The sequence below is a fragment of the Chenopodium album genome, chromosome 22 (assembly GCF_948465745.1).
Source record: "Chenopodium album chromosome 22, dcCheAlbu1.1, whole genome shotgun sequence".
Classification (NCBI taxonomy): domain Eukaryota; kingdom Viridiplantae; phylum Streptophyta; class Magnoliopsida; order Caryophyllales; family Amaranthaceae; genus Chenopodium; species Chenopodium album.
The window spans coordinates 7,267,497-7,278,870 of record NC_137855.1 but is presented as its reverse complement, the minus strand read 5'-3'; the positions used below and the strand labels follow the sequence as shown (position 1 = coordinate 7,278,870).

General features: G+C 33.6%; 1 protein-coding gene across 3 annotated transcripts; it reads left to right on the top strand.

Moving 5' to 3' along the window:
• The first annotated feature begins 947 nt into the window (after positions 1 to 947).
• Positions 948 to 8,934, top strand: LOC145603561 (respiratory burst oxidase homolog protein B-like). 3 transcript variants are annotated; one of them, XM_081659484.1, is made up of 11 exons: positions 948 to 1,199; positions 1,398 to 2,002; positions 3,203 to 3,359; positions 5,194 to 5,242; positions 5,424 to 5,537; positions 5,876 to 6,691; positions 6,803 to 6,898; positions 6,995 to 7,110; positions 7,219 to 7,395; positions 7,707 to 8,209; positions 8,348 to 8,934. In XM_081659484.1, the coding sequence occupies exons 2-11, from the start codon at positions 1,477 to 1,479 to the stop codon at positions 8,455 to 8,457; spliced, it is 2,664 nt and encodes an 887-aa protein (XP_081515610.1). In that variant the 5' UTR covers positions 948 to 1,199; positions 1,398 to 1,476; the 3' UTR covers positions 8,458 to 8,934. The 3 variants fall into 3 exon arrangements, with proteins under 3 accessions (XP_081515610.1, XP_081515611.1, XP_081515614.1); XM_081659485.1 differs by having other exon boundaries at positions 948 to 1,292; XM_081659488.1 differs by having other exon boundaries at positions 948 to 1,311.
• The last annotated feature ends 2,440 nt before the right edge of the window (positions 8,935 to 11,374 follow it).

Here is an 11,374-nt window from a genome sequence, read left to right as displayed (position 1 = left end):
TGAGAATTTAGTGCTGTTAAAATGTAACCCGATTCAAAAAATTTTGACACATATGAAAATAATATTAACTTGACTCAAATATTAACTTGACTCAAATTTGAAATTAGAACTGATCCAACTCAACACGATAAAACTTCATGAATCAGACCCGAACATCCAAATTGATACATCTAACTATGAGATGAAGTACTTGCGGTAATAATTCAGACCAACCTCTAAAATCATGACAATAATTCACATCACCTAGTAGTGGGCTTATTATTAGTAAAAGCTTGGACCAACAACAATCACTTTCTCTGTTTCTCACCTCTATCCCGCGTTTTTGACATTTAGAACGTTACTATTTCCCTCTTTGACTTTCTAGTTACTTTGTTTGAAAAACGCTGATACAGCAAACTATTGAAGAGGTTAAATTCTTTTTTTAAACCAACACCAAAAACCACTCATTCATTTAGCTACTTTGTAATTTTAACAAACTTTGTTCTTTTATTGTTCCAGAAGATAATTTACCCACTAGAAAAAGTACTTAATAAACACTTAATTACAGTATATTACGAAGTGCAGTACTTTTAAATACGAAGCAAATCGTAACATCTCAACAATTTTAGCAATTTTATACTTTATTGATTGTTCTATCTATTTTTACTTCTTTAGGCCTTAGAGTCAAAACATAGACCATAATAGTACAATATATAACAACTAAAGTAATTAATTACTATTCCATTAAATTAAAGTTAAACCTCCATGTATATTGTATAACATTAAAATAATTTAATTATCATATTAATACAAGAAATGCCAGATGCGCCCCTCATTAATCGCCCCTTGGATTCTTACAATTTCTTCTTCATCCTTTTTTGACTAAACCTTCCTCACCTTAATTATCTTTGTTCAATTCTTCAAATATTTTTTCTTTCTCCTCTCTTTCTTTCTTTCTTTCTTTCTTTCTTTCTCCCACTTGTATATCATTCTCATCTTCAACAACCCACTAATAAAACCCCCTTCTTAGCCCTTCTTTCCCACCCTTCTCAATTCCTCATTCCACATTTTATTTTTTTCTCTCTCTTAACAATTCAATTAATTCTCTCTCCTCTTTTTTCTCCTCAACAAACTATATATTCACCAACTACTACATACTCCTCCTCCTCTCAACATTTTTTTCCACTCCCTAAGCCGCCGCCTTTTCCTCCTTGTTTCTCGTAAGTTCTCCTTTTCAGACCGTCTGACATAAGAACTACTCTTATTTTTATTTTTTTTTTGGATTATCGACCTCCTTTTTTTCTCTTAAACACGTACGTACCTTAATTATAAGTATGTATTTAACTTAAATAAGCGTTCATTTATTATTTATTTCCTAACCCCAAAGCTCATTAATCATTTTTTTTTTCTTTTTGCAGGTAATTTATAAATTATAATCAAATAGAAGAAATATAGTTGTATAGAAAGGAAACCATAAAAAGAAGCAAAGGAGAAGAAATGAGAAAACCAATGGAGATCCAAGATAACGAGACAGGATCCGATGCGGGAGGGAGCAGCGTACACTCGCAATCCCGAGTAACATTCAGCGGTCCATTAAATTCACCAAAAAAACGAAATAATAGCAGTAAAAGATTCAACAAAGATGATGATAACGAGTACGTGGAGATCACGCTTGATGTCCGAGACGACACCGTTTCGGTGCAAGATATTAAGGGAGCTGTTGGTGATCAAGAAGCTGCTTTACTTACTAGCCACTTAGAGAGGCAGCGCCCTCACACGCTTACCTCTCAACTTTCTGCTAAGATTAAGCAAGTCTCTAGAGAGCTTAAGCGTGTTACTTCTTCGAATCGTGCTGGTTTTCGGCAACTCGATCGGACTAAGACCACCGCCGCGCGTGCCCTTAAAGGGTTGCAGTTTTTGAATAAGAACGTTGGTAATGAAGGGTGGGCTAAGGTTGAGGAACGGTTTAAAGATTTGCAAGTTGATGGGTTGCTCCTTCGCTCCCGCTTCGGCCAGTGTATCGGTACGTGTTTTTTTTATTTAAACTGATAGAGTATAAAACATATTATTGAACCTCAATTATCAACTTAACTTTTGTTATTGTTGGTAGTTGATTAAAGTTTTAGAGGTGATATGTGTAAATACAGTGCGCGTATGTCTCACTAACATTGTGTGACAGATTATGCACAATATCTAAATGTAACACGAAACAAATGAAAGTGTGTTAAGACTGTTCATTTTAAGATAGAGCTTAAAAAGCTAAAACTCATCTAGTTCGTATGTATATTGTTAGTCTTTGTTGTCACTATAATAAAATAATAGCACTTCATATTAAAATAATTGAGGATATGACTTTATAAAATAAAATGAACGGTGGCGCACAAGAAAACATGAAAGTGATATTTTTATGCTTTATGTGGTTTTTAGACTTTTATGCTATGTGAGCATGTTGTTCAAAATGTGCTAATATGGGTGGAATTATTATTTTAGGCTTAATATATTGCAATTTGGCTAAATGATGAATAACTTTTTATGAATTTACTAAAGTTTGTAATAAAAGTGATACTAGTATAACATGCTTCAAAAGTGTAGTGCTAACATGTGTTCAATCTATGTTTTATGAGCACTTATGGTAGAATTTCGTGTTTACAAAACAATTTGAGTGGATATGAATTTGCGGTTCTATATGTATCTTACATGGCGTAACCAATTTATCTTTCAGTCAAATCAATTAGTTGGTGCAAATCGAATCAATTCATTAAATACATACCCAAAAGAATGGAATTACTTTCATTGTGAAATTTGTGTCAAAGATAGTGGATTAGCTAAATTATGCAAATAAAAGAAGAATTGGTACAACTTTAGAAATCTAACGACATGAAATTCATCTACCTACTACTACGTACAAATTGAATCATCCATATATTCACAATTCTACTAAGAGTAGTAACAAATCTTGCTTTCTCAACTACTACACTAAAAATGATCATAGTTACTTCATTTTCATGCAATTTTAACTAACACTAATAGTAACATAAATAATATAAACATGTCATTTGCATTTTTGTTTTTTAGAATGAAAAAATCTAGAACAATTTGGCTAGTTGCTTGATTTAATCATGCAAAATTTCCAAATTAAAAGAACAAACAAAAGAAATTGATGGGTAAATTTGGTTTTTTCCTACAAGACGGCGACGTTTTAACAAAAAAACGTGTTTGACAGGAATGAATGAAAAGGAGTTTGCAGGGGAATTATTTGATGCATTAGCGCGTAGGCGTGGGATTGTTACGGGTACAATTACGAAGACTCAATTGCGTGATTTTTGGGAACAGTTAGCTGATCAGAGTTTTGATGCTCGAATTCAAACTTTCTTTGACATGTAAGTTACCGACATTTAATTATCGGTTTTGATATATACAGTCTTAAGTACGTCCTAAACTCCTAGCAGTTTTGATACAATCCGTATCTATCTCTAGGTCTTAATTACTAACATTCACTAATCAAACTAGAGATAATTTAAGTAAGGAAAATTGAAACCGAATTGACAGTTTTGAGTTGGAATTAACTTAATGAGGGTTGTTTTTATTGTATATGAGTTGATGTTAATTCTACACGTATTTGTATTGTTGACCTAAATGATTTTTTTTTGTAAGAAATAACGTATACGTACATAGAATGTTGGTCAATAAAATACTTAAAAATATTCTGACAATAACAATCTTGTTGACTTTTTAATTAAATTGTCTAGGTCTATTATTCCAAATTTGTATGATTAAAATTTGAAACCTTCAAAGTTAGATTTTTTTAGATTAGTCAAATCTTAAAAGTTTGGAAAAGGGTATAATTTGACAAAAACATGTAGGACTAGGACTATAGTAAGCTACTTTCACATTTAATATGATTGTGTCTTTGTATCATGGTGCTAGAATGTCACAACTGCGTAACAAGTTAATCAAAATAAATTGAGTTGAGAGTTTCTCGTCAAATATTTCACTTCACTTGCCACGTTTTTGAACGGTCCAAGATTGCGGTAACCTGACTTGATTTCACCTTTCTATCTTAGTTGATTAAAATATTAGTATTGTGGTATAAAGATATATTGAGCTTCGTACTTTGTCTATATCATCATTTGTGACTCTCGCTACGAGATTCGATCTTACTATGACTAGCAAGTGGGTGTATACTAAAACATCAAATACTCAGTAAGAAAAAAGCCAAAAATTTACAGCTTGTATAAAGTATTTTGGTCTTAGATGCAAGTACAAGCTAAAGTGTAGTGTACTGTAGTTCATAAATTAATTAGGTTTCTTAATGACAATTAACCTTAAAAAGAAGAGCCAATCAACTATAAAGTAGTTGTACCTAACACCATAAACCTAAAGAAGAAGTAATCAGTATATCTGAACGCACATGCAATAAGTTAGATTTAATTTAATTAGAGAAAGAAAGATCCAAAATTTGGCATAAATTTTAGCCTAAAATCATGTAGTATGTAATACCATGATAAATTTGTCACCTTTTTTTAATGATTTGATATTGAAAGTTACTAGCATGTGAAGAGTGAAGACCCACCCTTCATAAATGTCGGTTCATTCATTGGATTTTTTTGGGGGGTTTGTTGAGCTGTTGGTGTGCATGGTATGGGAATTCTGACCTTTTGGAACTCACCTCAGTCGGTCACTAACAATGATAAATGAGAGATTTCCAAGGATTCTAGCTATACTTTAAGATAAGGTCACAAGTGTTGAGAAAATTGACTCGGCCTAAATCGTATAATCTAAATTGTGTATGTTCATATTAAATGGCTGAATATGGATGTCGGTTAGTTTAGTCGGTAAAGTTTTGAGGGTAATAGTGTAATATTTAAATCCCGAAGTTGAATCTTGTTTACATCATTATTTACCCTTTTTAGTGCTCTCTAACAAAATGGTGAATTGCTAAACTCATCACTCGAATATGATTCTACCCGAACTTGATTTGAATGAGCTGTTAGTCACATTTAAATATAAGACTTGACTTGACCAAGAAATTGACCAAATATGTCTACAAGATCATGCATCTGATGCATGTGTGCTTTAACTTTAAATGTCATGCATGTATTGAAATAATGGTGTATTAACTAAGTTTAAAGAATCATTGCTTAAAGAAAAGGTTACTATAATTTTGGATTAGGCAAGTAGACAAGATGCTAATATCTTTGACTGAAATTACAGGGTGGACAAGGATGAAGATGGCAGGATTACCGAAGATGAGGTCAAAGAGGTACTGTACGAAATTTATATATGTAATGTATAATTAATGTCACAATTACCCAAATTAAAATAATATTCCTTACATATATATCGTATATGTTACTACTCCCTCCGTTCATTTTTGCTATTCGTACTATGGACATTTTTTAGTGCAACATTTTTTATTGATTTTTTTTTTTGGACTAATTCAGATTATCTCACTAAGTGCGTCAGCTAATAAGCTGTCGACGATCCAAGATCATGCTGAGGAGTATGCTGCTCTTATCATGGAAGAACTTGATCCTGATGGCCTTGGTTTCATTGAGGTTGGTTTTTTTGTTTCCTTTAACTGCTGTGACAAAAGCCATGGTCAGGCCCAATTCATATTATGGACTAAATGCGCTGGCCCGATTCTAAATTTAATCTTAGCCCAATTTAATTTACTTATGATCCGTATGAACGAGGACTAAAAACTTAACATGTTACGTACCTAACACACAGTAACACATTAACTATATCTAAAGTACCCTTCGAAAAGTTAAATCTATGAATGAAGTTGTGCTTAATAACTTAATAAGAGACACCTTTTGATTATTTTTTAGCTTTGTTCTTTAGGAATCACATAGATAACTAATCAATGTGATCATGTATCTCAATTTTGTAGATCCATAACTTGGAAATGCTCTTGGTTCAAGCACCAACACACTCAAACAGCACGGTCACAGATAGCCGTAATCTGAGCAAATTGCTTAGCCAAAAGCTTGTTCCGACTAAGGAGCCTAACCCCATCAAGCGCGGTGCTAGTAGATTCACTTACTTTGTTGAGGACAACTGGAAGAGAATATGGGTTATTCTTCTATGGCTAGGCATTTGTGCTGGTCTCTTTACTTGGAAGTTCCTACAATACAAGAATCGTTACGTGTTCCATGTCATGGGATATTGTGTTACTTTCGCCAAGGGTGCAGCTGAGACCCTCAAGTTCAACATGGCCCTCATTCTTTTACCTGTTTGTAGGAACACCATTACCTGGCTTAGGAGCAGAACTAAGCTAGGGATGGCAGTGCCCTTCGACGACAACATTAATTTCCATAAAGTAGTAGCCCTTGGTGTCGGGGTTGGTGTTGCTATCCATGTGATATGCCATCTTACATGTGACTTTCCAAGGCTGCTACACGCATCAGATGAGGCCTATGCCCCACTTGGAAAGTACTTTGGGAAAACGAGACCTCCGAACTACTGGTGGTTTGTCAGGGGAAAGGAAGGCTGGACCGGGATCATCATGGTAGTCCTAATGGCCATCGCGTTCACCTTAGCCCAACCTTGGTTCCGTAGGAATAAACTTAAGCTGCCTAAGGCTCTCAAGAAACTTACTGGGTTCAATGCCTTTTGGTATTCTCATCATCTGTTCGTCATAGTCTATGCCCTCTTGTTAGTCCACGGGTGGTACCTCTACCTCAGCAAGGATTGGTACAAGAAAACGGTAAGCTATTTATTTGGCTTAAAACATTATATATATTCCATACAAATTATGATTTAGTATAGAAATTTGTTGGGGAAATATTCTGATGTTGTGATTGTGGTTTTGATGCAGACATGGATGTATCTTGCTGTGCCAGTCCTATTATACGCGTTTGAGAGACTTATCAGGGCACTTCGGTCTGGTTACAAGACAGTACAGATATCAAAGGTTTGTGGCATGCTGATCTTGTTCTACAATTTTGAGTAATAATAAATTCTGAAATCGCGATTAGAGAAATAAATGTCCTGTTTCTGTATGTTACAGGTCGCGGTCTACCCTGGGAATGTACTGTCATTGCAAATGACAAAACCTCAGAATTTCAGATACACCAGTGGACAGTACATATTTGTTAACTGTGCTGATGTTTCTCCTTTCGAATGGTACTAATATATTATGAACTTCTAATGATTCTTCAAATAAAAAGAATTGACTGGCATTATTAGTACGTAATTGGTGTCTAATCTGATATGGATTTTGAAATATTGCAGGCATCCATTCTCTCTGACTTCGGCTCCAGGGGACGATTATATTAGTGTTCATATTCGAACATTAGGTGACTGGACCTCTCAGCTGAGAACACTCTTCTCCAAGTTATGTCAACCCCCTAGAAGCAGTGATCAGAGTGGCCTTCTCAGAGCTGATATTAATTGTGGACCTATTCCGAGGTAATTTTACATTCTACACTTCAAAATATTTCATACATAAGCAATCTTTCCGAGATAATATTAGGATAAAATGATGTTCAGATAATATGATTATATGACAAGGGCTAGTAAGAAACGAAGTAAAGATACAATGAGATAAGGAACTTGTAGGTGAAAAGACTGAAGCCTGATTCTGCTGATACATTTTAGTCATACAGATGTTATTTCTTGCCTACAATCGTAACATGCTATTTGTTAATGCTTTGTATCTTATGCTAAGTGCTAAATTGCTAATGCAATAATGCTAAATGTTGCCTGACATGATTCTGTAGAATGCCAAGACTTAAGATTGATGGTCCATATGGAGCACCAGCTCAAGACTATAAAAATTACGACGTCCTGTTACTAGTAGGTCTTGGAATTGGGGCAACACCGTTGATCAGTATAGTCAAGGATGTGCTCTACCACATCAAGCAACAAAAAGAGCTTGAGAGAGGAATGAGTCCAGAAGATAGAAGGAGGCCATTCAATGTGAAACGGGCGTATTTCTATTGGGTGACTCGAGAGCAAGGGTCATTTGAGTGGTTCAGGAGTGTGATGAATGAGGTGGCTGAGAATGACCAAGAACATGTTATCGAACTCCATAACTATTGCACAAGTGTCTACGAAGAAGGGGATGCAAGGTCAGCCTTGATCGCTATGCTTCAGTCCCTTCACCATGCTAAGAATGGTATGGATATCGTGTCTGGGACTCGAGTGAAGACTCATTTTGCTAGGCCTAATTGGAGGGCTGTTTTCAAGCATGTTGCTGTTAACCACACTGAGAAAAGAGTTGGTAAGCATTTTCCACTTTAGTGCCTTTTCATGTTTCCCTTTCATATATAAAATCTAAATAGATCAATGGATCTGCCTTATAGCTCGAGCTTAGTTTCGTGAGCCATTCGTGGCTAACTTAAATTTTGTGTTATTGCAGGGGTGTTCTATTGTGGTGCACCTGGTTTAACTCAACAACTGAGACATTTATCTCAAGATTTTTCGAGGAAAACATCAACCAAGTTTGATTTCCACAAGGAGAATTTCTAAGAGGTTTTCATTACATTGGACACCAATATATTCGCAACAAATCCTAGTAAATATATACAAAACCACGTATTCTACATATTCTTTGATTTTTAGGTTAGGATTTGTTCACTCTTTTTCTTCCTAAGAATTATATTAGAGTCGAGGACCATTTGCCATCTTACCCGTCGTAGTCCAAAATGTAATATATCCATAATAAATCAGTGGTATTATGAATTTATTAGTTGTTGTGGTCACTTTACTATGTAGAAAAATGGTCTTATGTATGTAATACAATGATTGGAATTAGAGCACATTGTATCAAAAGCCTGACCCTTATGAAATAGTTTCAAATTTTATAGTCCCCTCTTATGAAATTAACTCGAGATATACTGACAACCACAACAACTTGTTGTAACATCATTAGAAAGTGTTTGTAGTTTAATTTGTTGAATACCATACCAATTTTGTAATTATAATTCAAATGTTTGTTTTGGGAAACTTTACAACTCGATTTATACTAAATATATCTTGCAAGATAAACTATGAGACTACATAAGCAACATTTACTTGAATTTAAAGTAAATGCAACCATTTGAAGATATATGCTCCACTACATAGCTTTGTTAATCAATATATGTTATGCGTTTTATCAAAGACTATAAACATCTAACATTTGAGAATACATAGATAAATATATCTAATTAGTTCTTATCAGAAAATTAATTTATTGTTGAAAATGCAGTCTGTATATATAAAGTTAAAGTCAAAGTATCTTGCTTAGTAAACTAAGTAGGGAGAGGCTACATCAACAAAAATTACAATTGTGATATACTGGTGCCATAGCAAGCAACTAAAAATAAAAGTTGTAAACTGGATTAATCTCATTTCTTATACTTCCTCCACATTTTTTTTTTAACCTGTAACACTTTAATTTTTACCCTATTTATAAATTCATTTTGACTAATTTTGATGATTTATAGTTAGAAAAATATAGTTATATGTGATTTTGTTAGAGTTGTCTCAATTTAATATCATATTTTATAACTTTTTCATATTTATAATACAGAAACTAATGATTAAAATAATGCAATGCTTTCATTGCTTCTCAGTAGTCAAGTCCTTAGCGGTCTAGGCCCATATAATGTCCAACGAGAAGAGCCCAAACTGGTCAAAGTCAACTTAAAGGCCTAATTACAGGTATTCGTAGCTCATGTCCAAATATCAAATGACCCATTATAGCAAAGCCTGGTCCAATTTGCTATTCAGCCCCAGCCACCCATATTACAACCTTTGATTGCCTACTGCTTCGAGGAGCTACGTTGAAAAATCTCCCTAGATTGAGCATGAGATAGTTCTGAGCACCAAGTAGGCTTTAAAACCTCATATTGCACATCGATGCTTAATTTTGTCAGGTCAAATGAATGTTTTCTAAAGGCTTAATTTGAAAGGATATATATATAATAGATGAAATTGGACCATTTTTAGATATATCTGGATTTGGTCTCGAAAACTCTTATAACGCTAGGTTTTAGAGAATGCATCCTGGGGTTGTCTAATATTGTTTGGAATCATGGATGACCATTGTTGGTCATATAAAGGTTTGAGGCGGTCTTGAGTTAATGAAAGGATGAGTGTATGTAAATGGCTAAGGGTCTGTTCTCATACGATTATTTTCAGTTTAGCTCTAATAAGTTCAGTTCAGTTCAGTTCAACTCCTAATTTCCTTCTCTTATAAAATTTTCAGTTCAGTTTAGTTCAACTCCTAATTTCCTTCTCTTATAAAATTTTCAGTTCAGTTTAGTTCAGCTGAGTTCAGTCAATGAGAACAGACCCTAAATTAACACTGTAAGGCCCTGTTTGATTCACCTTAATTTTGCTGAAATGAAATTATTTTTACTGAACTGAACTTATTTTTACTGAACTGAACTTAATTTTACTGAACTGAAATTATTTTTACTAAAATTAAATTATTTTTACTGAACTGAAATTATTTTTACTGATTTTCTATTATAATTCTTCTTTAAGAAAACTGAATTTTACTGAACTGAACTTATTTTTACTGAACTGAAATTAATTTTACTGAACTGAAATTATTTTTACTTAATATTATTTTTTAAGGTGAAAAGAACAGGGCCTAATAAAGGTAAAGTAGATAGTTTCAACCACTTGTTTAGCCTCCCGAAATGTTGTGGTTTTCATGTGAAGCAATCCATCTCTCTGGATTCAAAATAGGTGAAAATTGTCCAAAATAGAAGAGTATAAGTTCTAATGCATAACCTAACCAAATTTGGGAAATTTTCTCAAAATTACTCTACCTAAATTTTATTTATTTGTTAACTCTTGAAAGTAACTTACCTAAACTTAATAATATCGACTAACTCCTTACATAATTCAATTTAAGCAAAATAATGTTCTGATGATATAATTCTTGCACGATTGATTATGTGACGATAAGATCGAAAACTCAAACGTGGCAATTATATATGACCCCCATTTGTCTCTAAACTATTGGTTACTTCCTCATGGTCTCTGCTACTAATTAATTATGAGACCTCCAATTTGTCCATTAATAACTTGTCCACAGTCCACTCTACCCATATAGATCAAGAAATATCCTAATATGACACATGCTCTAATCTTTAGCTTTATACAATATTAAGCTTATTAATTAATTGGTCACATCAAAATATTTGTTTCCAAATGTTTAATTAAATTTTTTTTTTTTTTTTTTTTTTTTGGTGAAGAAATGTTTAATTAATTAAGTACAGTGGGATTCATTGTAAAAGCAATACCAACTAAAAGACATGTAAAGTAGTTTAATCAGTTAATGCATCATTTTCTTGATTGAGTGTAATTATGTATGAATTTACAGGTGGCAGAATAAGGTGGCTTTTAATGATCTTGTGTTGGTTGCTTGTATTTGTTAGGGGTAAAAAGG